This window comes from Capra hircus, chromosome 2, assembly GCF_001704415.2.
Source record: "Capra hircus breed San Clemente chromosome 2, ASM170441v1, whole genome shotgun sequence".
Classification (NCBI taxonomy): Eukaryota; Metazoa; Chordata; class Mammalia; order Artiodactyla; family Bovidae; genus Capra; species Capra hircus.
The window spans coordinates 28,314,840-28,340,692 of NC_030809.1; the positions used below are offsets into that span (position 1 = coordinate 28,314,840).

At 57.3% G+C, this 25,853-nt stretch overlaps 2 protein-coding genes across 8 annotated transcripts; one reads left to right on the forward strand and one right to left on the reverse strand.

Moving 5' to 3' along the window:
• INHA (inhibin alpha subunit) lies at positions 1 to 2,974 on the reverse strand (the record flags this gene model as incomplete). Its single annotated transcript, NM_001285606.1, is given in 2 exon segments — positions 1 to 834; positions 2,698 to 2,974. Coding segments are annotated over 2 exon segments (1,083 nt in total). The 5' UTR covers positions 2,960 to 2,974.
• Positions 3,176 to 25,808, forward strand: OBSL1 (obscurin like 1). 7 transcript variants are annotated; one of them, XM_018058936.1, is made up of 21 exons: positions 3,176 to 5,013; positions 6,541 to 6,810; positions 6,904 to 7,155; positions 7,321 to 7,623; positions 7,803 to 8,099; positions 10,041 to 10,313; positions 11,438 to 11,710; positions 12,340 to 12,612; positions 17,486 to 17,758; positions 18,529 to 18,804; positions 18,885 to 19,172; positions 19,365 to 19,640; positions 20,242 to 20,511; positions 20,655 to 20,927; positions 21,931 to 22,197; positions 22,838 to 22,992; positions 23,527 to 23,683; positions 23,855 to 24,016; positions 24,293 to 24,397; positions 24,701 to 24,970; positions 25,447 to 25,808. In XM_018058936.1, exons 1-21 carry the CDS (start codon positions 4,008 to 4,010, stop codon positions 25,467 to 25,469), a joined length of 5,742 nt encoding a protein of 1,913 aa, XP_017914425.1. In that variant the 5' UTR covers positions 3,176 to 4,007; the 3' UTR covers positions 25,470 to 25,808. The 7 variants fall into 7 exon arrangements, with proteins under 7 accessions (XP_017914425.1, XP_017914427.1, XP_017914429.1 ...); XM_018058938.1 differs by having other exon boundaries at positions 22,880 to 22,992; XM_018058940.1 differs by lacking the exon at positions 19,365 to 19,640.

Here is a 25,853-nt window from a genome sequence, read left to right on the forward strand (position 1 = left end):
CAGTGGGATTCCCTTAGATGCAAGCACAGTGCTGGGTGAGAAGGTTGGGCACCATCTCATACTTAAAAGAGTAACCTCCATCCGAGGTGGTACGGACACGTAGGGGCCTCATGGTCCCCGGGAGGGCAGCGCAACAGGCCTGGGCCCCTGTCACCAGAGAGAGGGGCTGGAAAGGGGTAGGGGGCACCCCGGGGACCGGCAGAGGCAGGTCCTGTAGGGTGGACAGCCCACACCCCCCGTGACAGTAGTGGAAGATGAAACTAGGAGGGTGCACGATCCACCGGTCCCAGCCCAGCTCCTGGAAAGAGATATTGAGGGCGGCTCTGTGGCAGTCGGCATGGGCGGCGGGCTCCTCCGGAGGCCTCTGCAGCAGGCGCAGCGCAGCAGGAGACCAAGGCCAGGGCAGCGGGGGCGTGGAGCGCCGGGCCCTCTCCCCTCCACTGGGCGGCTTGGCCCGTGTGTGGGCCACCAGGAAGGGGGTGGCTTCGGGCCGGGCGGAGCAGGAACAGAGAGGACAACGCAGCAGGAGCGCCAGGACAGGATGGGTCAGCAGAGGGAAGGCGGAGGTGGCCAGGTGCAGGACGGCCCAGCGAGGGGGTGCCTGGCCCAGCGACATGGGCACAGGCGTGGGACCCCTGGATGTCAGTACCAGCAGGCCGAGCAGGGGCTCAGAGCTATTGGTGGCAGTGGTCTCCTGTCTGTCCAGTCCTGTATGGAACCACAGCTGGGCCGAAGTCACCTGGCGGCTGCGTGTGTGCTGGGATGGCCGGAACACATACGTGAAGAGGCCCTCCTCAGCCTCTCCAGCATCTGGCTCATCCCCACAGCTGGCACCTGCAGAGGGCAGAGGGAAGGGAAAGGGCAGCCCCCACCGGCAAAACCTGGGACCCCTCTCCCTCAGCAGGAGGGATCTGGCTGCCACTAATGAGCCTGCTAGGTGCCACACGAAGTTCTCTGCCAGAGGCCAGGACCCTCCCCAATCTTCGGGGAACTGACAGAGGCCCCCCATGTGTTCAGTTCCATTCAGTTCAGTCGTTCAGTTGCTCATTTGTGTCCGACTGTTTACGACCCCATGGACTGCAGCACACCAGGCCTCCCTGTCCATCACCAACTTCTGGAGTTTACTCAAATTCATGTCCATTGGATCAGTGATGCCATCCAACCATCTCATCCTCTGTCATCCCCTTCTCCTCCCGCCTTCAGTCTTTCCCAGCATCAGGGTCTTTTCAAATGAGTCAGCTCTTCACATCAGGTAGCCAAAGTATTGGAGTTTCAGCTTCAGCATCAGTCCTTCCAATGAATATTCAGGACTGATTTCCTTTAGGAAAATCCCTATGTGTTACTTCAGTATTAAAAGACTTCAGAAATGTCAGCCACTGCCAACTTCTCTCTGAAGTGGTTTTACCAATTAATATTCCCATCAGTGATGTGTAAGATGCCCTGCACTCTCTCCCTTCACCATTGCTTAGAATTGTTAGTTTCTATTTAAATTTTTATCTGATACTATGAAATGGTACCTTGAATGCTGTGTACACAGGCATTTGTTATATTACTCATGTCAGAAATACTGCATGAGAAATTCTTTAAAATAATTCACTTTAAAAAGGTTAACACCAAGAAGGAAGAGGAAGGGGGTGGGGAGGAGGAGAAAGGATTCAGCTCAGAATCAAGGACAGTGCTTTCCAAGAAAATGCAGTTGGCATCCTTACCCTGACAAGTATATAAACTGCATCAAACAGTCACGAACAGCACAAGTTAAAGAACTAGCAATTGGGGCTGTACTGTTATGTGGAACATCTCATTATAAACCTCACAACAACTGATCCATTTTGCAGATGAGAAGTGTTAGTCGCTCAGTCATGTCTGACTCTTTGTGACCCCATCTACCAGGCTCTTCTGTCCATGGGATTCTCCAGGCAAGAATACTGGAGTGGGTTGCTATTCCCTTCTGCAGGGGATCTTCCCAACCCAAGGATCAAACCTGGGTCTCCCACACTGCAGACAAATGTTTACCCTCTGAGCCACCAGGGCAAACTGAAGGTTAGAAAGATGAAAAGACATTAAACTAAGTGTCCAGGCTGGGATTCTGCCTGATCCTAAAGCCACACTCACTGTGCTGCCTGGGGCCTGAAGCACAGGGAGCCAGAGCATCCTCTCTGAGAGAAAAGTAAGCCAGGTTACAAAAAGGTCCAGCCAGAGGAGGGCTTTACTCACTGAGTGAGTGCAACTGACTGGGGAGATGAGAAGAGAATTCAAGAGAAGGTAGGTTAGTTTCCCAACTAACTGTTCTCCCGCATCCCTGATATCTTCTCAAGTCTCAGCTGTCTGAGGCTAAAGAAACAATGTTTGGAGCAGGGAGCAAAAAAGCAAAGGGAGGAGGAAAGATGGCAGGAAGGGGCACCCCAGATATCTCTGTCCCTAAACACCCTTGGCCTCCCAGATGACTATCTCACAAATGGCTCCTATGAACCAGGCACTCTGGATACACCATCTCACTCAATCCTGAAAGGTAGGCATTATGGCGCTTTTCACAGATGAGGAGACAAGAGGCTCAGGAAGGTTTAGTAACTGGTCCACTGTTGCAAAGTCAGTTGAGTGTCAGGTCTGGGATTCAACCCCAGACCTGCCTAGCTCCCGAATCCAGGCTACACCACACTCTTTGTCAGAGTCAAGGCGCCAGTACCCCACCCTCATTACCTGCAGCTGGAAAAAGGATGGCCTGGGAGACATCTTGGTCCTCGGGCTCAGAGCCCATGCGCATGAAGCCCCCCACGGCATGCCTTCGAGGCAGACGCCTGACTCCAGGATCTCCACCTTCCCCAGTCACCGGCGGGGGCCCCAAGGCATCCAGGAACAGGGCCCTCACCTTGGCCAGGACAAGTTCCCGGTCCAGCTCCGGCCCATGACAGCCACGCCCGCCCTGAGGGGCCAGCAGGAAGAGGAGCAGCTGAAGCCACATAGCTCACCTGGCCCTGCCCACCGGGAACCCACACCCTGCCCTGTGCCCCTTCTGCCAGGGTCTGCCCAGGGCCTCCCCACTCCACCCTCCCCATCCCACCACCGCCCTCTTCTACCCTTCTCACCCCAGTCTTCCCCAGCCCTTCCCACGCCCCGCAGTCGAGTTGCCCCTGCCCATGGCATTGAGACCTCCTATCTCTGACGCAGATGTCTGTGGCCCTGAGCCTTATCTCCCACTCCCGCCAGGAATGTGGGGGAGGGGCTGGAGAGGGCTTTCACCCCAAGTGACCTAAACCACACATACAACCCCTCACCCTCCACACACAGAGAGTCACACAGAGTTACAACCCAGCACCCAGCACAGAGGTGACACCAGATGGGACAGGAGCCTGTTAACTGGGGGTCTGCCAGGTCTAAAAAGCGTTATTTGTCAGGGAGACAGAGCCAGCCAGCCCCTCGCAGCTTCTGGGGCCCTTTTCAACCCAGCAGCTGCTGGGCCAGTCCTCTGGGGGAAGCGCCGGGGCGGGGGCTAGAACTGGGGTTAAGGCGGGGGGCAGGGGTCCCGCCTGCTCTAAACTTAGCCTGGAGGAGCCGGTCTGGGCTCTTGTCCTCCAGCTGTGTCATCAGAGAATATTTTTGGGATTGGCAGCTGCAGGCTTCTCTGTCACTCAGGCCCGATTTTGGCGGACTGCTGGGGACCTGGCGGCTGGAGGTGGGAGGGAGGAGGGGAAAGAGGCCCTGGCTGTGGGAGGGGGCTGGGAAGGCCGGCTCTCGGGAGCAGGAAGCCAGGCCGCAGGCAGGGGAGGCTGCGGGGCCCCTCGCTGGAGAGGCAAACAGGAAGGACTCCCCACCCTGAGCCCCGGGCCCCAGGCCCGGGAATCGCCGCCGCTGCCGCCGCCTCAGAGCCGCAGCTCCGGGCGGAGGGTAAGGAGGCGAGCCGGGAGCGGGCGGCCAGTAGAGAGCCCCGCGGGTCCCGGCGCCTAGTCCCCGGACGCGCCCCGCCTCCCGGGCTCCCGCCGCCGCTCCCGACCTGCCCTTGCGCCGCCGCGATGAAGGCGGGATCGGGGGATCAGGGGAGCCCCCCGTGCTTCCTGCGCTTCCCGCGGCCCGTGCGGGTGGTAAGTGGCGCGGAAGCCGAGCTCAAGTGCGTGGTGCTGGGGGAGCCGCCGCCCATTGTCGTGTGGGAGAAGGGCGGGCAGCAGCTGGCGGCCTCCGATCGCCTGAGCTTCCCGGTGGACGGCGCCGAGCACTGCCTGCTGCTGAGCGGCGCGCTGCCCACCGACGCTGGGGTCTACGTGTGCCGCGCCCGCAACTCGGCCGGAGAGGCCTACGCGGCGGCCGCCGTCACCGTGCTGGAGCCGCCGGCCCCCGAGCCTGAGCCCCAGCTCGCCGAGCGCCCGCTGCCGCCGCCCGGAGCCGGGGAGGGCGCCCCGGTGTTCCTGACGGGGCCCCGGTCCCAGTGGGTGCTGCGGGGGGCGGAGGTGGTGCTGGAGTGCCAGGTGGGGGGCCTCCCCGCGCCCACGCTCTACTGGGAGAAGGATGGGATGGCGCTGGACGAAGTGTGGGACAGCAGCCACTTCTCCCTCGAGCCGGGCCGCGCGGGCGCGGGCGCGAGCCTGGCGCTTCGCATCCTGGCGGCTCGGCTGCCCGACTCGGGCGTCTACGTGTGCCACGCCCGCAACGCGCACGGCCACGCGCGGGCCGGGGCGCTGCTGCAAGTGCAGCAGCCCCCCGAGAGCCCGCCCGAGGACCCCGACGAGGCCCCCACGCCCGTGGTGGAGCCGCTCAAGTGCGCGCCCAAGACCTTCTGGGTGAACGAGGGCAAGCACGCAAAGTTCCGCTGCTACGTGATGGGCAAGCCGGAGCCTGAGATCGAATGGCACTGGGAGGGCCGCCCGCTGCTCCCCGATCGCCGCCGCCTCATGTACCGCGACCGAGACGGCGGCTTTGTGCTCAAGGTGCTGTACTGCCAGGCCAAGGACCGCGGGCTCTACGTGTGCGCCGCGCGCAACTCGGCGGGCCAGACGCTCAGTGCTGTGCAGTTGCACGTGAAAGGTACCACGGCGCCCCCGGGCGGCCGGGGCCTGGGGAGGGGCCTCCAGCGCCCTCCCTGACCCCCCTTACTCCAGCCCCACTCAGTGCCTAGAAGGCAGCGAGGAGTAAGGGAGGCTGAATATTAAAATGCCATTTCCCACCTCCCTCCCTCCCATCCCCCAGGGATTCGGGTTTAGTACGTCTCCAAGGTACCTGCTCCAGGAACTTCTTAGCAAGCTCTCCAAATGATTCTGAGGCAGATGGTGGAAAACCACTCTTCCATAAAGGGCTTTAAGGAAGGATTGAATGATTGACCCAGAGGGACCTACAACTCTTGTAGTTCAGTGTTTCTCAGCCTCTTTGTTATTTCACCACCCATTCCCCAATGGAAACCCCATCGGGGCCCCAGTGTATTATATAAAAGGATCATTTTATGGGTGTAAATTTCTAAATCCAAATTTGTAACATATATTTATAAAGTCAGTCAATGAGAACAAGGGAGCTGTCTTACTAAGCACACACATTTTAACCATTCATAACTGGGTCTAGCTTTTGAGCCCCTTGGGGAAATCATAGCTTCTGGTGTCACCCTGACAAACTCCCGATTCACACCAAAGGGAGAAAACTTGAGGGCAAAAAAATGCCCCCCAATTTTTGACTATTCTGTCATTAGACTGCTTTCCAGGTTTGCAAGAAGAAGAAGGTGAAGGAGAGGAAATTTATATTTCAAAGTTGAGCCCCCAGCGGTGTTTAATAAATGCTTACATTGCTCATAACTAGAAAAGTCAGGGGTGAAAAACAGGCCAAATTCACATTGGAAGTTAAAGCTGCCCATAATAGGAGTTCATTGCAACTCACGGCATACCTTCACTAGTTATTACCCAACTCTTTCCCTCAGAGAAAAATAGTTGGCAAATCTCCCGAGTCCATCCTGGCACGCAGTCAAGCATGTGGCACCTGTACCACGGGTGGTGGCCTCTTGGGTACAGTTTGATGTGCACAAACCGGCCAGGCGGAGCTGAACTCTCACCCCCTGAGGACAGAAAAGCCCAGGACGAAGGCCAGGATTCCCAGAGCCAAGTGATAAGACAGACGTGTTCCCCTAGCAGTCCAAGTGACCCCACTGGCCGTTTCTGTTATCATGCTTTCTTTTTGTAAAATGCAGTTTTAAAAGTGGTTGAAGTACTTTCAAAATGAAGTTCAACTCAAACCCTTGCAGAATTGTGTGTGGTGCCCATGAGGGTCCCCGCCAGACATTTTGAAAATCCCTGATAATGGCCCAAGCCCCTCCATCCCTTTCTCTGCTTTACAAATAAACTGCGGCCCAGCATCATGAAAATGGCCTTCGTCAAGGTGATGTGTTAGGCTCAACGAGAATTCGGGTCATCTGACTTCCCTTCTGAGGGTTTCTCTGAGTATACAACGACACTAGCTCTGGGAGAAGAGCAAATGGCCCGAGCTACCCTGGGTTTAGGCAGTGGGTGACAGAGGAGGGTCTTTCTCCCGGTCGGGGCCCTCTCCAGAGCCTTCTCTCTCCCTTCTCCACAGAGCCCCGCCTCCGCTTCTCCAGGCCGCTGCAGGACGTGGAGGGCCGGGAGCATGGAATTGCGGTGCTGGAGTGTAAAGTGCCCAACTCGCGCATTCCCACCGCCTGGTTCCGCGAGGACCAGCGGCTGCTGCCCTGCCGCAAGTACGAGCAGATCGAGGAGGGCACGGTCCGCCGCCTCATCATCCACAGGCTGAAGGCGGACGACGACGGCGTCTACCTGTGCGAGATGCGCGGCCGTGTGCGCACCGTGGCCAACGTGACGGTCAAAGGTCGGCTGGCCAGTGGCGGGGGCTGGGGGAGACCGAGACAGAGGCCCGCCGGTGCCCAGTCCACGGGCTCATAATCTCCCACCCGTGTCTCAGGGCCCATCCTGAAGCGGCTGCCCCGGAAGCTCGACGTTTTTGAGGGCGAAAACGCGGTGCTGCTGGTGGAGACTCGCGAGGCTGGGGTGGAGGGACGCTGGAGTCGCGACGGAGAGGACCTGCCGGCCACCTGCCAGAGCAGCTCGGGCCACATGCACGCCCTGGTCCTTCCAGGGGTCACCCGAGAAGATGCCGGGGAGGTCACCTTCAGTCTGGGCAACTCCCGGACCACCACTCTGCTTAGAGTCAAATGTGAGGGCCCCAAAGCCTCTAGGCAGCCTCCTCAAGGGCTGGACAGGACGGTCAGGACAGGAGGGTGACCAGATGACAGAGTCTGGGTTGGCAAAGTTGACTTTAGGTTGCAGGGCTGTGGGAGGCTGGAACAGGGCTCAGATGCAAACCCTGCCTCTGTCTCAGGCATCAAGCACAGTCCCCCGGGACCCCCAGTGTTGGCCGAGATGTTCAAGGGCCACAGGAACACGGTCCTGCTCACCTGGAAGCCTCCGGACCCCACCCCCGAGACCCCCTTCATCTACCGGCTGGAGCGGCAGGAGGTGGGCTCGGAAGACTGGGTACAGTGCTTCAGCATTGAGAAAGCCGGGGCCGTGGAGGTGCCCGGGGACTGCGTGCCTACCGAAGGCGACTACCGCTTCCGAGTCTGCACTGTCAGCGAACATGGCCGCAGCCCCCACGTGGTATTCCACGGGTCTGCTCACCTGGGTGAGTCGGTCCTGTCAGCCCAGGCTGTCAGTGGCTATACCTGAATTCGTGCCCTCCCCATCACCCTTCCTCCCTTCCCCTGGGCTCCCCGCTCTCTCTTGCTATATGTCATCTAGCTGCCAATCTCTGCCCTCTGCCAGCCGCCTGGTTCTGACGGCCATGCTCTGTCCCCCTCTCAGTGCCCACAGCTCGCCTGGTGGCTGGTCTGGAGGAGGTGCAGGTGTATGATGGGGAAGACGCCGTCTTCTCCCTGGATCTCTCCACCGTCATCCAGGGCACCTGGTTCCTTAACGGGGAGGAGCTCAAGAGTAACGAGCCAGAGGGCCAGGTGGGGCCCGGGCCCCTGCGGTACCGGGTGGAACAGCGTGGCCTACAGCACAGGCTCATCCTGCAGGCCGTCCGGCATCAGGACAGCGGGGCCCTGATCGGCTTCAGCTGCCCAGGTGTGCAGGACTCAGCTGCACTCACCATCCAAGGTTGGTACTGGTGGGGACCACGGTGGGCAGATAGGGTCAAGACATAGAAATCCCGTTAGCAAAATGAGGCACACGCTGTTCATGCTTCTCACATCTGAGCCAGGAGTCAGGAGCATCCTAGGTGAGCTCAGATAGAGCACTCAGGGATCCAGAAGTCCAATTTCAACCCGTGCTTAGTCGCTCAGTCATGTCCGACTCTGCAACCCTGCCAGGCTTCTCTGTCCATGGGATTCTCCAGGCAAGAATACTGGAGTGGGCTGCCATGCCTTCCTCCAGGAGATCTTCCCAACCCAGGGATCAAACCCAGGTCTCCTGCATTGCAGGCGGCTTCTTTACCGTCTGAGCCACCAGAGAAGCCTGTATAGGGGACTCCGTTATTTTCACCAGCATCATATCCAAATTCTCTAGGGGTACTTTGTGGTTTGCAGAATTCTGTCATGTTTGTCATCTTAAAGACACAGACCGTGGCCCCTAGTCCCTGACCACTTCCTGCCCTACTGTGTGATGGCTAACACTATCTGAGTCACTTCCTGTGTGCCAGGCACAATCCTAACTGCTTTACATATATTAATTAGCACAGACCTCTCAACAGCCCTAAATCTTCCCTAGTGGCTCAGATGGTAAAGCGTCTGCCTGCAATGAGGGAGACCCGGGTTCAATCCCTGGGTCGGGAAGATCTCCTGGAGAAGGAAATGGCAACCCACTCCAGTATTCTTGCCTGGAAAATCCCATGGACAAAGGAGCCTGGTGGACTACAGCCCATGGGGTCGCAGAGTTGGACATGACTGAGCGACTTCACTTTCACTTCTTTCACTTTCTCAACAGCTCTACAGGATGTGTTCTTTTGTCATCCCATTTTACAGATGGGGAAACAGACACAGGTTCAGTGACTTGCCCAAAGTCACAAAACTGATAAGTGCTAGTGCTGGATTATGAACGCAGGTGGTCTGGCTGCAGTATCGCACTCTGTCACTCTGAGGAAAGAGGAGCGGAGAGGGAATGAGGCCTCCCTGAGGATGACAGTTCTTGGCAGGAGTCTGAAAGTTCAGGGAACGCACTGGCGTTTGCTATTGCACCATTGCTGGAATTTGTAAGGCCAGTCACAGAATTCCTCAGTGTCCACGCACAGGGCCTGGAGGCAGTTAGCCAGCGGCAGCCCAGGAGGAGGACAAAGTAAGAAATAACCACAAAGAGAGCAGCATTTCTAAAATACAACCCAGATTCAGACAGTAAAGAATCTATCTGCAATGCAGGAGACCTGGGTTCAATCCCTAGGTTGGGAAGAACCCCTGGAGAAAGAAATGGCAACCCACTCCTTCTTGCCTGGAGAATTCCATGGACAGATTAGCCTGGCAAGCTACAGTCCATGGGGGTCTCAAAGAGTCAGACACACAACTGAGCAACTAATACTTTCACTTTCTTTCACTAACATTGGGCTTCCCTGGTGATTCAGGCTGTAAAGAATCTGCCCCCAATGCTGGAGACCTGGATTCGATCAGGTCAGGAAGAGTCAGGAAGCTCCCTTGGAGAAGGGGATGGCAACCCACTCCAGCATTCTTTCCTGGAGAAGTCCATGGGGTTGCAAAGAATCAGACAAAGCTGAGTGACTAACACTTTCACCAACGTCAGAGTCATGCTGAGGGCTAGTTTATAATGCAGATTCTTTGACCCTTGCATGCTGGGGCAGGGGGAGGGGCAAAGCCTAGGAATCTGCATTTTCGGTAGGCTCTCTGGGAATTCTTACGCACACTAAAACCACTGGTCTTGAGAGTTGGTGTGTAAGCGCAAAACGAATTTTTAAAACCAACAAATGCATCACGACAGTCGTCTGGCCTGATGTGCCCAGCCCCCTCCCCCAGCACATGCCCTGCAATGGGGTGCTCACTGGGTAAGTAGAGCACAACCAGGGCGCTACCCATGACCACACCTCTCCCCACGCAGAGAGTCCTGTGCACATCCTGAGCCCCCAGGACAAGGTGTCGCTGACCTTCACAACCTCCGATCGGGTGGTACTGACCTGTGAGCTCTCCCGGGTGGACTTCCCAGCGAGCTGGTACAAGGATGGGCAGCGGGTGGAGGAGAGCGAGTCACTGGTGGTGAAGATGGACGGGCGCAAACACCGCCTGATCCTGCCCGAGGCCCAGGTCCAGGACAGTGGCGAGTTCGAGTGCAGGACAGAAGGCGTCTCAGCCTTCTTCAGCGTCACCGTCCAAGGTCAGGGAACAAGGCAGCCTAGGCTCTCCCAGCCGAGGCTGACCCAGGGAGCTGTACCCATCCTACCCCACCCCCTGCTCTGCCCGCTTTGACGAGCCCTTCCAGGGAGGGCCTCGGGGGCCAGGGGACATGTTGCAGATCACGCTGCCCCCACAACACCCTCCAGCACATTGGCCCTCATGTACCCTCTGCCGGGAGGGATGTGAGGGGGCCTCAAATCAGTGAAGGGCAGGGGAGGTGGGAGCTAACATTTGTCAGGCACCTGCTAGCCAAGGCCTGTGCTGGATACTTGAAATGTACCCTTTCATTCAACATTCAAGGCTACACGAGAGCCAGTATATCTCCACTCATGGATGAAGTAGCAGAGACTCAGAGAGGTTATGCAAGTTCCTCACAATCACACAGCCAGCAACTACACTAGCTGCGTTCATACCCAGGACTGTTTATCCCATGCCGCGGAGGTCAGAGTCAAAGGAAATCTTTAGGTGCAGTGGTACAGAGGTTCTTGGAAGCCAGTCCATGTTCTGGCTGCTTCAGAGACTAATAACAGGAAACCTGTTATTAGTGCATAGCCCCTCCTCACCCCCTACCCCCGCCCCAGGCCTCCAGAGCCCGAATATCCAGGACAGAGCTTTGAGATCCACTCTAGGAGGACAACTCTGGAACCATTGAACCAGCCCAGTTTTCTCACTTTGAGTGGAAATCCTGTTACGGCCCCATTGCCAAAAGGTCCTCTGCCCCTGCATGAATGTGCCCTGTGATAGGGAACTCACTACCTGTAGGGGGTGTTGCCCCAGGGTGACAGCCCTGAGTAGTTCCCACCTCCCACCTCTTCCCTGTCCTGGGGCCAACCCACTGGGGGCTTCCTGGTAAAAGCAGCAGCAAGCAATGACCTCCTCTCAGCCTAGACAAAGGCCCTCTGTGTCCCCACCCAGCACCCTCGGATCCTCTGGGGACTAACAGGCCTGTGCACAGGATCGGCGATACTGATCTGTGACACCTCACCCACCACGCCCTTAGTACTTAGTTCTGGGTCATTGCCCCAGAACCCACCCTCCTCCCAGCCACCATGGACTCGGGTGTTCTGTGTGAGTGTCGGTGTGACCCCATCTCTGCTCCCCCAGACCCCCCAGTGCACATCGTGGCCCCCCGGGAGCATGTGTTTGTGCACGCCATAACCTCTGAGTGTGTCATGCTGACCTGTGAGGTGGACCGGGAGGACGCCCCCGTGCACTGGTTCAAGGACGGGCAGGAGGTGGAGGAGAGCGACTTCGTGCTGCTGGAGAGTGAAGGGCCCCACCACCGCCTCGTGCTGCCTTCCGCCCAACCTTCCGTCGGGGGCGAGTTCCAGTGCGTCGCTGGCGATGAGCGCGCCTACTTCACCGTGACCATCACAGGTGGGGCTCCAGGCAGGCCATGGGATGGGGCAGCTGTGCCTTGCTTGGACAGCCGGCACACTCCTGGGCCGCCATTCCCAGCCCCCTCAGCCGATCACACCCCACCCTTTCCCCCCAACCCATGGTCTGCACACTGAGGTTCAGCCACTGCAGAAAATGCATTGTCCTTAATGCACTAGTCACAGCTACATGGCAGAGGGAAGCCCACCTTCTCTGTTCTCCTGAAGGCCCTCTGAGAGGAGCCTTAGGGATGGTAGTGTGGGGTGAGGAGACCCAAGCACTAGACGGGTTAAAGGTCTCCTGTGGGAGACCTCAGCTCCATCTGGGCACCCAACCCTCCTCTCCCCAACCTCACCCTTTGTATAGCCCTGCCCCCATCCAGAGAATAGGGAGAGTTTCCACAGGCGAGGCTGACACCATGGTCCCACCCCTGCTGTGCTTTGTGGTCATGTCACAAGTTAGCTGTGAGTAACCATCTGAGCCGCTGTGAGCCCTGGTCCAAGGGAAGACCCTCTTCTTCAACATGCAGCCCACTTTCTGGGAGTAGGGAACAGGCGTGAACCGGGCATGGTGGCTGGGCACCTCAGCCCCAGCCCCAGATGCCCAGCCACGGCTGTCGTGTCCTGCAGACGTCTCCTCATGGATCGTGTACCCCAGTGGCAAGGTGTACGTGGCGGCCGTGCGCCTGGAGCGCGTGGTGCTGACCTGCGAGCTGTGCCGGCCCTGGGCCGAGGTACGCTGGACCAAGGACGGTGAGGAGGTGGTGGAGAGTCCCACGCTGCTCCTACAGAAGGAGGACACGGTGCGCCGCCTGGTGCTGCCCGCTGTTCAGCTGGAGGACTCGGGCGAGTACTTGTGTGAGATCGATGACGAATCTGCCTCATTCACAGTCACCGTTACAGGTGTGGGCCCATCCCCCGCCCCCGGGGTCACCAGAGGACTGCCCTGAGCCCTTGGGGAGCTGGCCACATAGCCCTAGCTAGCACATGGGGGAGGGAGGCTGTAGGTGCATGAACTGGTGGTGAGGGGGGTGGTCCCTGCCCAGAAGACCCCGGGGTCACTGTTGGAGGAAGCAGGCTCCTCCCCAGCACCCAAGCCAGGAATAGCTGTGCTCCACCAGCTCACTTACTGAGCAGTTTATATGTGTCAGGTGCTGGGCCAGGTGCTGTGGGTCACTGATGCTTATTGCATGTAAGGTCCCTGCTCTCAGACAGCTGCCGGTCTAGCTGGGGGCGAGGTGGGTGCAGCCGTTAACCAGGGGTCGCAAACCGGCAGTCCCTCAGGCCCCATACAGCCCACAGGTGTGTTGTGTTTGGCCTGCAGAGTCATACCAAAGTCAGGACAGTTCCAATAACAACCCGGAGTTATGCATCCTCTTGAAAAAGCCGAAGACCCGGCGCCTCTGGTCCCGCTTCCCCCCTTGGCGACGAACAGCTGGCGCTGAGTAGCAGCTGCCCCCATAATTTGGGGCCCACATTCCTCTGTCTCACACCCACCCCCATCCCCCACTGTTCTTTTTTGCTCCCCTTCCTAAACTGCTTCAGCCTGGCCCCCACGGGCACTTGAGTTTGCGACCCCTGTGTTTAACCAATAAACACGCAAATAAATGTACGGTGACACTTCGTGACAAGTGCTGTGAAGGAAAGAGGGCTCAAGAGAGCCGGACAGGAGGTCAGGGAGGGCCTCGGGGAGAGTCACCGTGCCACCTGCAGGAGCCAGTCCTGGTCCAGGTTCTGGACACTCAGCAGCTCGCAGACACATGTGCGTCCCTGCAGGAGTGGATGGCCTGGCAGGAAAGCCAGACACCTGAAGTCTTAGAGGGAGTGTTGCAGTAAGGCACAGTGAGAGCTCAGGGCTGGGGCTGCTAACCTGGTTGGCTAGCAGGCAGGAAGTGGCTGCAGAACAGATATTTGGAGCAAGGGCTGAGTTAGCTAAGTGGGGGTCTGGGTTTGGACTGAAGGTCAGAGTTGAAGGTTAAAAGCGGGAAGGCACAGGATGATTACGGAAGTGATGGTTCATTGCTGGAAACTTTGGGGCTGCAGCTTATAGTGCCAATCCCAGTGTGTACCTGAGCAGGGCGGGGAGTGTAAAACCCAGGTGGCTCTGGGTGGCACTGAAGAACCCACTGGCTGCACTGGAGCGACCATCCCGATGCCAGCACCTTCTGGTTGCCCTCCCCACTGACCTGCTCCAGAAACAAGGCTTCAGCCTAGATTTGAGCTACTTAGGGCCCCCCAACTCCCTGCACCCCAGGTAGGACAGCTTGAAACACACAAGCCACTACATATTCTATCCTGTAGTGGCTCCCTTCAACCTCTCCCGCCTCAAGCCCTGGCCAGACATCGTGGCTGCAGACACACACATTCCAGCCCATAATTGGCCTCCCCACAAAACACCAGATTCTTCCTAGGAAGTTCACACAACACACCACGTTGGCTGTGGACCAGGAGAATCAGGTCCGATGCCAAGCTGAGGTCCCATAGCCTTGCAGGCTCCCCAGTCTCATGGCTGCACGCCATCTACACTCCACTGCCTCCATCACCTCCCCCACCACTCAGGCAGCCACACTCCAACATCTCGTGGCGCTGCTAGGCCAAGAGAACCAACCTGCATCCCATAGACTGTTAGAACAAGCCCGGTTAGGGAGGCAGAGGCACGATCTGGATGTGCACTGGTGGGCATGTCTGCCCATACTCCCCACTGCAAAGACCTAGACTGGGAAGCTAGCAGTTCCCCAGCCAGCCACAAGGGGGCCGAATGCTGAAGGAACACTTCCGCGTCTGGGAGACGATTACGGGAGACCTCCAAGGTGCGTAGATGCCTGGGCAGGCCGGCGCTCAGAGCCCTGGTCACCTCCCACATTGACATCGCTACTTTCTGTGAAAGGCTGACCACTCCAGAGCAGTTAGAGATGAACTTGAATCGGCATTTAACATCCCCAGGGAACTCAGGCTCAGATGCAAATTCATTACTGAGTTTCCTACAAGCCTTAGCTTGGAATCCCTACCACTGCTGGCAGAGCCTGTCAGTTCAGTTCAGTAGCTCAGTTGTGTCCGACTCTTTGTGACCCCATGGACTGCAGCACGCCAGGCTTCCTGGTCCATCACCAACTGCCGGAGCTTGCTCAAACTCATGTCCATCCAGTCGGTGATGCCATCCAACCATCTCATCGTCTGTCATCCCCTTCTCCTCCTGCCTTCAATCTTGCCCAGCATCAGGGTCTTTTCACATGAGTCCGTTCTTCTTATCTGGTGGCCAAAGTATTAGAGTTTCAGCTTCAACATCAGTCCTTCCAATGAATATTCAGGACTGATTTCCTTTAGGACTGACTGGTTGGATCTCCTTGCTGTCCAAGGGATTCTCAAGAGTCTTCTCCAACAACAGAATTCAAAAGCATCGATTCTTTGGCGCTCAGCTTTCTTTATAGACCAACTCTCACATCCATACATGACTACTGGAAAAACCATAGCCTTGACTAGACGGACCTTTGTTGACAAAGTAATGTCTCTGCTTTAATATGCTGTCTAGGTTGGTCATAACTTTTCTTCCAAGGAGCAACGTCTTTTAATTTCATGGCTGCAGTCACCATCTGCAGTGATTTGGGAGCCCAAGAAAATAAAATCTCTCACTGTTTCCCCTGTTTCCCCATCTATTTCCCATGAAGTGACAGAACTGGATGCCATGACCTTACTTTTCTGAATGTTGAGCTTTAAGCCAGCTGTTTCACTCTCCACTTTCACTTTTATCAAGAGGCTCTTTAGTTCTTCGGTTCTTGCCATAAGGGTGGTGTCATCTGCATATATAAGGTTATTGATATTTCTCCCAGCAATCTTGATTCCAGCTTGTGCTTTATCCAGCCTGGAATTTCGCATAATGTATTCTGCATATAAGTTAAATAAGCAGGGTGACAATATACAGCCTTGACGTACTCCTTTCCCAATATGGAACCAGTCTGTTGTTTCATGTCCATTTTTAACTATTGCTTCTTGACCTGCATACAGATTTCTCAGGAAGCAGGTAAGGTGGTCTGGTATTCCTGTCTCTTTAATAATTTTCCACAGTTTGTTGTGATCCACACAGTCAAAGGCTTTGGTGTAGTCAATAAAGCAGAAGTATATGTTTTCTGGAACTCTCTTGCTTTTTCCATGATCCAACAGATTTTGGCAATTTGATCTCTAGTTCCTCTGTCTTTGCAAAATCCAGCTTGAACATCTGGAAGTTCATATTTCATGTACTGTTGAAGCCTGGCTTAGAGAATTTTGAGCATTACTTTACTAGCATGTGAGATGAGTGCAACTGTGCAGTAGTTTGAACATTCTTTGGCTTTGCCTTTCTTTGGGATTGGAATGAAAACTGACCTTTTCCAGTCCTGTGGCCACTGCTGAGTTTTCCAAATTTACTGGCATATGGAGTGCAGTACTTTCATAGCATCATCTTTTAGAATTTGAAATAGCTCAACTGGAATTCCATCACCTTCGCTAGCTTTGTTCATAGTGGTGCTTCCTAAGGCCCACTTGACTTCGCATTCCAGAATGTCTAGCTCTAGGTAAGTAATCACACCATCATGGTTATCTGAGTCATGAATAGTTTTTTTATGTGTATTCTTGCCACCTCTTCTTATTATCTGCTGCTGCTGTTAGGTCCATACAATTTCTGTCCTTTATCGAGCCCATCTTTGGGCTTTGAAGAGATCTCTAGTCTTTCCCATTCTATTGTTTTCCTCTATTTGTTTGCACTGATCACTGAGGAAGGTTTTCTTATCTCTCCTTGCTATTCTTTGGAACTCTGTATTCAAATGGGTATATCTTTCCTTTTTCCTTTGCCCTTCTTCTTTTCTCAGCTATTTGTAAGGCCTCCTTAGACAACCATTTTGCCTTTTTGCATTTCTTTTTCTTGGGGATGGTCTTGATCACTGCCTTCTGTTCAGTGTTGCAAACCTCCATCCATAGTTCTTCAGGCACTCTGTCTATCAGATCCCATCCCTTGAATCTATTTCTCACTACCACTGTATAGCCATAAGGGATTTGGTTTAGGTCATATCTGAATGGTCTAGTGGTTTTCCCAACTTTCTTCAGTTTAAGTCTGAATTTTGCAATAAGGAGCTTCCCTTTATCAAATGGTGGTTTTTCCTCCTGCTCTAGGTAGGTGTAGCCAGCTGTGACCATAAGGAAGTTGCTTAACCACTCTGTGCCTCAGTTTCTTCATCTGGGAAATGAGTTTAAAACAGTACCTACACCCTAGGGTTGCTATCAGGGTGTAAAGTGCTTACAACTGTCCTGGAACTTTAGCAAGCAATATATAAGTACTTACCAATACTGTTGCAGATCTGCCATCCTTATCCACAATCCTGAAACCAAAAAAAAAGAAAGAAAACACTTAAAATCCAAAGGCTTTTTGTATGTTTGGTATTAAAAGTTATTTCTGTAAAACCTGAGCTTAACTCTGGGAAGCTATTTGCACTTTTAAATTACCCTGCTTAGGGTGTATCTCCATATGTTACACTGCAGAGATGTTAATATGATTGATTATGGGGGGGGGGTCCACAGTAAGGGCTGAGGGGGAGTATATGCTATATGATAAATGTACCATTTCTAGAATTGGAAGCATTTCTGGATTCTGTAACACTTGTGGCCCCAGGGATTTCAGAGAACAGATTTTGGACCTATTACTATCCTTTTCACTCAACAATTTGGGGAACCAGGATTTCATGCTGCCGGACAGCTCCAGAGAGGCTGACGGTGAGTCTGACAGCCTGCGCTTGTCCCTACTCTGCAGAACCCCCAGTGCGCATCCTATTCCCCCGGGACGAGGTGACCTTGGTGGCCGTGAGCTTGGAGTGTGTGGTGCTGATGTGCGAGCTGTCTCGGGAGGATGCCCTGGTGCGCTGGTACAAGGATGGGCTGGAGGTGGAGGAAAGCGAGGCCCTGGTGCTGGAGAGCGACGGGCCCCGCCGTCGCCTGGTGCTGCCCGCCGCCCAGCCCCAGGACGGGGGCGAGTTCGTATGCGACGCCGGAGACGACTCAGCCTTCTTCACTGTCACCGTCACAGGTGGGCAGTCTCCGAGACCCCCCTGGGGAGGAAGAGAGGCAGGAGGCTGAGGGACAGACACCCACCCCTCCCAGTTCCTGCAACTTCAGGGCCCCCGCATGCCACACACAACTTTCCCCCTGTCCAGCCTTCCCTCCTCTCCCAGCCTCCTCATTCTCAGCCATCAGAGAGCCCTGGGTTGCCCAAACCAGGTCGGGACAGTGGCCAGAGGCCTGGTGAAGAGAGCCCAGCAATCGGGAGTGCTCATTCATTCGTGTATTCAACAAACACTGATCTGCTCAGCATGTTCTGATGCTGAGGGATTCGGTAATGAACAAAGGAGAGAAAACCTGTCTTTACCTTCTTGTGAGAGCAGACAGACAGCAAATAAGAGAAACAGGTGGTTTTTCAGGTGGTGATTGGTTCTTCAGAGGCAAAGCAGGGAAAAGGGACAGGAAATGGAGGGGTAGGGAGGGCTGTGCATTGGGGTTAGATAGATCTGTGAGTGTGGGTCTAGCTCTTTCCGTCCGTGCAACCCTGGGCAAGTCAGTTCCCTATAAAGAGGCTTCAGGTCCTCATCTATAAAGTGAAGGCAGCAATAGGGAGTGTCAGGAGTAGCTGAGAAAAGAACTGTAGTGTCCTCAGCATGACACCTGGCACACAGTAAGTGCCCACGATTGTAGATGGTACCATTTCCCAAGAGCTGCTCTGCAAAGGGAGAGGACTGAGAAGCCAGTGGTCAGTCAGGTAGAAGCCAAGCCCACCCACTTCTCTCTCTGTTCACCCACCAGCTCCTCCAGAGAGGATTGTGCACCCAGCAGCCCGCTCCCTGGACCTGCAGTTCAGGGCTCCGGGGCGCGTGGAGCTGCGTTGCGAGGTGGCCCCGGCTGGGTCCCAGGTGCGCTGGTACAAGGATGGACTGGAGGTGGAAGCATCAGAAGCCCTGCAGCTGGGTGCTGAGGGGCCTACCCGCACCCTGACCCTGCCCCATGCCCAGCCCGAGGATGCCGGGGAGTATGTGTGTGAGACTCGCGATGAAGCCGTCACCTTCAACGTCAGCCTGGCTGGTGGGTGCTCCTGGCCAGCCCGGGTCTGGGAGGCGGGAGCAGGGGGCATCACTGAGCTGACACACCCACTCTCTGTCCAGAGCCCCCTGTCCAGTTCCTTGCCCCAGAGGCAGCCCCTGGCCCGCTCTGTGTGGCTCCTGGGGAGCCGGTGGTGCTGAGCTGTGAACTGTCCAGGGCTGGTGCCCTGGTCTTCTGGAGCCACAATGGGAAGCCGGTGCAGACAGGCGAGGGCCTGGAGCTCCGAGCCGAAGGACCCCGCCGCGTCCTCTGCATCCGGGCTGCAGACCTGGCTCACGCGGGCCTCTACACCTGCCAGTGTGGGGCAGCACCAGGGGCCCCCAGCCTCAGCTTCACCGTCCAAGTGGCTGGTGAGTATAGCCCCGGGCAGGAAACCTGAGAGTCTCGCCCCTAAACCCTTGAGTCTTCCCCTTCTCTAGTGCACCCAGCCCCCAGCCCCTGCCCCACGGCTCTCAGTCCCTCTCCCCATCTGGCCTCCCACCACCCTCCTCCCCAGCCCTTGACCCATTCCCTCCCAATGACTCCCGGCCCTGACCCCACAGAGCCCCCCGTGCGGGTGGTGGCCCCCGAGGCAGCCCAGACGAGGGTTCGCAGCACCCCAGGCGGGGACCTAGAGCTGGCGGTGCGCCTCTCCGGGCCAGGGGGCCCTGTGCGCTGGTACAAAGACGGGGAGCGCCTGGCCAGCCAGGGGCGGGTGCAGCTGGAGCAGGACGGGGCAAGGCAGGTGCTGCGGGTGCGGGGGGCACGGAGCAGGGACGCTGGGGAGTACCTGTGCGACACGCCCCAGGACAGCCGCATCTTCCTCGTCAGCGTGGAAGGTAACAGTGTCGTCCTCACTCCCCTGGGGCCCCGGCCCCCCCACCAAGGGCCTCATGCCCCCCCCACCATTCACCCCCACCCACCTCTCTGCCCACCAATGCATGCACAGCTATCGCATGGATGAGGGCTCAGGGCTCCCCTTTCCAGGAATCCTCAAAAAGGAGGGGCAGAGGGCTCTGGAGTCTACCCTCCAGGTTCCAGTCTCGAATCTCCTTCCCAGTAGTTGTGTGACAACACTGGCAAGTTGCTTAAACTGTCTGAGCCCCGGGTCCCAAGGAGGAGGATAGCGTTTGTCCTATAGGGCTGTTGTGACAGTTAAACGAGATTGACAGGGTCTGTCCTAAATGAGCTATCTTTATTAGGGAATCAGAGAGGTGGGTGCCCAGCCAGCATGGAGATGAGGTGGTGAGGAGTGGCAGGCAGGGAATTGACATCTTGTCCTTCAAAACAGCTCATGACTGACACACAGCTGGTCCTCGGGAAGATCTGTTTAATAACTGGGGGATGAAGGCCTGTTACTGGGGATGAGGAGGGGCTGAGGAGGGCGACGGTGGAAAGACCCAGCCCCCCTCACTGTCTGATCCTGCCCTCCGCCCCCAGAACCCCCACTGGTGAAGCTGGTCTCGGAGCTGACGCCTCTCACTGTCCACGAGGGGGATGATGCCACGTTCCGATGTGAAGTTTCCCCACCAGACGCCGACATCACTTGGCTGCGCAATGGGGTCGTTATCACTCCAGGGCCCCAGCTAGAGATGACCCAGAATGGGTCAAGCCGCACGTTGACCGTGCGAAGCTGCCGGCTTGAGGACGCAGGGACCGTGACTGCCCGAGCCGGGGGCACGTCCACGAGTGCCCGGCTGCACGTTCGAGGTTCGGTCCTGATGGAGACGAAACAAGTCCTGTTCCTGAACCTGTTCTCCCAGCCCTGGCCCTGGCAGGAGACCAGTCCCTGAGAAGAGGGAGCTGGGGTTCGGCCCACCAGGCTCCATGGTCCGCTCTCTCTTCCTGCCCAGAAACGGAGCTGCTGTTCTTGCGGCGGCTGCAGGATGTGCGAGCGGAGGAAGGCCAGGACGTGTGCCTCGAAGTGGAGACCGGCCGCGTGGGGGCAGCAGGGGCTGTGCGCTGGGTGCGAGGTGGAGCGCCCCTGCCCCCTGACTCCCGCCTGTCCACAGCCCAGGATGGCCACGTCTACCGCCTCTTCATCCACAGCGTCGTGCTGGCCGACCAGGGCACCTACGGCTGCGAGAGCCACCACGACCGCACCCTGGCCCGGCTCAGCGTGAGGCGTGAGTGCCCCGTCCTCTCCTAACGCCTCCCTTTCCCCACAGTGCAGCCTCTCCTGGCTGGCCCAGGGCCCCTCAGACCTCCCCCACACACACCAAAGTGCCCCTTGCCAGCAAGGCAAGGTCAGCCCTGGCTGACCCCCAGGAGCGTGACCCAAAGCAGCCTGCCCGAAACAATACTTTGCTTTTTCTACTGTTTTCTATTTACCGTAGAAGTACCTGTGGATTTTGGTTTCCATTTCATATGTCCAAGTTGGCTTTGCTATAAACATAAATATTATACTCCAGAAAGACTTGCCATATTCATCTTTCAGTTACCTGCCCCAGGATATACAAGCCCATCTGAGAAGCAGGGATGGTTGGCAATAGCACCCTTACCCCCAAGATGGAGCCCTCTCTCAACTGTATGACCTCAGGCAAATTACTTAACCTCTCTGAGCCAAGTTTTCTTTTAAAAAGGGTCTTTGAGAACCTTAATCAGGATACTATGAGAAATACCCACACAGAACTTGGTAAATGGTTGTTGGTGGGGATGTGTATTCTCTTCTGATTTATTTCATTCATTCAATCACAATAAACCCATGCCTCAAGGCTATTAACCTCATACAGTTGGGGAAACTGAGGCCCAGGGAGTTCAAGCAGTTTGCCAAAGGTTCCATGGCAAACTATGTGGCAGAGCTGGAGTCTAGTCCTGATGTGTCTGACTTTAAATTCTGGGCTCCTTCCAGTGTCCCAGCACCCCTCACCCCAACTCCTCACCCCTCCAACCACACATCATCCCCTTCATGTGTCCCCTTCTCCTAACCCCAGTAAGCCCCGCTCTCCACCCACATCTGGCTGGTTTCACTCCCTTCTTCCTGCTCCCTGGTTCTGAACTTTGTTCATAGGGCCTTACTAGATTAGGGGTTAGAGGCAGACAGAGCCAAGGGGTGTGTGGGGCTCCCAAAAGCCCTGCCCAGATGTGGAGGGCCTCATTTCCCCCTCTTTCCCCATTTCCCCCCACTAGCCAAGCAGCTAAGGGTGCTTCAACCTCTGGAGGATGTGACCATCATCGAGGGGGGCAGTGCCACCTTCCAGCTGGAGCTGTCCCAGGAGGGGGTGACTGGGGAATGGGCCCGGGGTGGAGTCCGGCTGCAGCCGGGGCCCAAGTGCCAAATTCAGGCCGAGGGCCCCACTCACCACCTGGTCCTCAGCGGCCTGGGCCTGGCCGACTCGGGCTGCATCTCCTTCACTGCGGATACACTGCGCTGTGCAGCCAGACTCACCGTGAGAGGTGTGGCCTCTAGGACTGCTGCCTGCTTGCTGACTGCTCCGATGTGATTCCACTGACCCCACTACCCGTGTGGCCCCCACTGACCTCCCTACAGAGTGTGACGCCCTGACTTGCCACATGTGGCCCTGGTGACTGCCCTGCCTGTGTGAGCCCACTGGCCACCACTGGCTGCTGCAGCTCTCTCTGCCTGCCTGAGTGTGGTCCTCTAACCACTAACCCCCAACAGTGCCAAAGAGTGACTCCATGGGCAACTCCGCTTCAGTGACCCCTTCTCTTGCTTGCAGCCCTGGTGTGTTCCCCAGAGATCTACTCTGGGGTCCCCCCATTGCTCCTCTGAACCCGTGGTGTCCCTCACTGGCCAGTGTCTCCTGTCCATTCCAGCCATTGTGACCATGCCTGCCTATGGGTGACTCTAGTGGCATCTCTGGCTCCAGCTTCTCCCATGCCCCTCTGGCCCCACCATGTCCCCCACTGACCACCTTAAATGTGACCCATCCCAGCTGGCCATTCCTGCCCTGTTGACCCCTCTGATTTCACTGTGTCCCCCACTGATCAGCATCCCCTTTGGACCCCTTGTTCCAGCATGCCCCCCACTCACCGGTGGCCTCTGTTGATCACCTTGTCTCAATGTGCCCATCAGTGACCCCTGTGTCCAAGTGTGCCCTCCTTCTCCCACTCCCAGAAGCCCCAGTGACCATTGTGCGGGGGCTCCAGGACCTTGAAGTGACCGAGGGCGACACAGCTACATTTGAGTGCGCACTTTCGCAGGCCCTGGCTGATGTCACCTGGGAGAAGGTCAGAGCCCAGTCCCAGCCCAGCCCACCTCAGCATCATGAGAATAGTTAACAATGCCCCAACAGAAAGAACTACTACTCAGTAAGCCATGTGCCTGGCATATGCTAAGGTTTACTTTACATTTAAGCCTCTAACCTTATAGCAGCCCGATGAGGCAGGTCTTCTGATCTTGTTATCGCTAAGGAGACTGATGTTCAGTGGGGTGAAGTATTGCCCCAGGGCAGACATAGAGTTCATATTTGAATCCAGGTTTCCTGATTCCAGAATCCACACACATGGCTGACATGATTGGTACATGACTCTCGGCTTCCCGCGACCGTGGCGCCCGTTCTCAGACCAAATGTCCCCAAAGGGTGACACCGTCACAATGAGACTCCTGGCGCGGCCCGGAAGGCGCGGGAGGGCCCTACCCCGCAGCATAAGCGTGCCTCGAAAGGGTTTGGTATCAACAGAGGGCCCCGCCGCCTACCAGGGCCGGGGCCGCTTGTGCCTGGCCGAGTTTTCACCCCGACCCTTTGCAACCCCCGCCCCTAGGACGGGCAGCCGCTCACCCCCAGCGCTCGGCTCAGGCTCCAGGCCCTCGGCACGCGCCGCCTTCTCCAGCTGCGGCGCTGCAGCCCCTTGGACGCAGGGACCTACAGCTGCGTGGTGGGGATGGCCCGAACTGGGCCCGTTCACCTGGTGGTGCGCGGTGGGTACCAGGTGCTGCCCGGGCCGGGCGCTCCTGTGGGTGCTGTGGCTGCGGACCGGACCTGCCCGGGGAACTCGCTCCGCTGCCTCTAAGGAGGGGGCGTGGCGTGGGCGGTTCCTGGTACCGCCCCCCTCCGCCCCGCCCTCCTCACACCCCCTGGCTCCGCCCCAGAGCGCAAGGTGTCTGTCCTCTCTGAGTTGCGGTCCGTGAGCGCCCGGGAAGGCGACCGAGCCACGTTCGAGTGCACCGTGTCGGAGGTCGAGACAGCTGGGAGCTGGGAGCTCGGAGGCCGCCCGCTGAGACCCGGAGGCCGCGTCCGCATCCGACAGGAAGGTCTGCTGACTCTGGCCCCCTCGCTGCCCCATCCCTCCGGCTCAGACAGACCCCGCCCTAAGGCCCACCTCCAGCTCCGACGAATCCCGCCCCGCGGCCCCAGGAGCTGTCTCTCCGCCTCTCCCTGACCTCGAGCTCTTGAGTCCTGGGTCCTGGACCGCCCCTCTTCCCCCTCGGCATCCCCCTTCTTCCCCGGGACCTACTCTGGCCCCACCCTCATCCCCCCACCCTCTCCAGAGGCGGCTCTGGCCTCGCTAGCGCCTCCTATACCCCCAGGGAAGAAACACATTTTGGTGCTGAGCGAACTGCGCGCCGAGGACGCTGGTGAGGTCCGCTTCCAGGCGGGACCCGCCCAGTCCGTGGCTCAACTGGAGGTGGAGGGTAAGACCTGGGGCAGGGAAGACCAGGAGTGAACACGGTTTCCCCCGGAACTACCAGGCTGGCGATCGGTCCGACGAAACCTGCCTCCCCACCCCTTCCTCGAGAGACTCTCTGGGGGCGGGTCACAGAGGGCAGTGCGTTTCCTGGGGAAGAGGAGACTTTGGGTTGAAGATAGAGAGAAATGGGCTGGTAGCATAGAGATCTAAGATCAGGAATGGAGGCTAGAGCGGGAAGGAAGATGCGTCTCTCCTGGGGTCCTGCGTGTCCCTATTAACTTAATAAGCCCTCGTTCTCCACCCCCAGCACTGCCTCTGCAGATGCGCCGCCGGCCCCCTCGCGAGAAAACGGTTCTGGTCGGTCGCCGGGCGGTGCTGGAGGTGACAGTGTCCCGGCCAGGGGGTCAAGTGTGCTGGTTGCGGGAAGGGGCCGAGCTGTGCCCGGGAGACAAGTATCAGCTGCGCAGCCACGGCCCCACCCACAGCCTGGTCATCCATGACGTTCGACCTGAGGATCAGGGCACCTACTGCTGCCAGGCCGGCCAAGACAGCGCCTACACACGGCTGCTGATAGAGGGTGAGTAAAGCTGACTGGGCACAGGTCAATGAGGCGAGCCGGCTGGCCAGGGGTCTCCTAGGAGCTGGTGGGCTGAGACACACCTCCTGCAGGTTTTCCAGGACTTGGGATGGCAAGCTGGTTCTGAGATGTGTTGGAGGTGGGCAGTGGGGAGGCAGGAGATCACACAGCCAGGGCTGAGAAGAGGAAGGAGCCCTGTGGTGTCAACAGGAACCACTTGGTTCAGGGCAGCTGTTCCTCCCTTGCCACATCCCTGCCTGTCTGAGCTTCTCCCTCCCTCCCGCCTCTGGACCACATTCATCTCTCCTGAACACCCCCATTTGTACCCAAGTTCCTCTCCCTCCAACCTGCTGGCCCTGGGTCTGTGCCCCCACCTGTCCCTCATCCTCTCCTGCTCTCGCCCATGTCAGCGAGCTCCACCTTGGCCTGTGCAGCGGGCTTCTGAGCTAGTCCCATCTCTTTCCTCTTCCACATAGGAGATGCCCCACTCTCCACCTGAATTCCTGCGTTCCCTTCAGATGCCTGCCTTGCCCCACCTCTGACTGACCACCCCCACTCTCCTGCTCCAGCCCTGACAGGCCTAGAAGGGGTGGGTCAGAGGGTGAGGGCTCAGTTCTTCCTGTGTGGGCACCAAGGCTCTGCCAGGGGAGAAGAATGTGGTACCCACTGTCTCCCCAGCCCCACTCATAGTCATTCCTCTGCAGGTAGCTAGGAGGCCAGAACCAGGCCAGGCAGGTGCCCTCAGATAGCCTGGAGGGCACATGCCCTTACCCTGGGAGGGGGTAGGGAGGGAGGGGACCCAAGGTGTTGGGAGACAATAAAAAAGGTACAGCTCCTTTCCTGGCTCTCTGTGTGACATGGGAGGGCAGAACTCGTCTGGAGC

Excerpts from the sequence above, each read along its gene's own strand:
- OBSL1 (XM_018058936.1), top strand. The coding sequence starts at position 4,008 with ATGAAGGCGGGATCGGGGGATCAGGGGAGCCCCCCGTGCTTCCTGCGC. Across the intron at positions 6,811-6,903 it reads GGCCAACGTGACGGTCAAAG|GGCCCATCCTGAAGCGGCTG; the intron begins GTCGGCTGGCCA and ends CCCGTGTCTCAG. Across the intron at positions 24,971-25,446 it reads CACACGGCTGCTGATAGAGG|GAGATGCCCCACTCTCCACC; the intron begins GTGAGTAAAGCT and ends TCTTCCACATAG.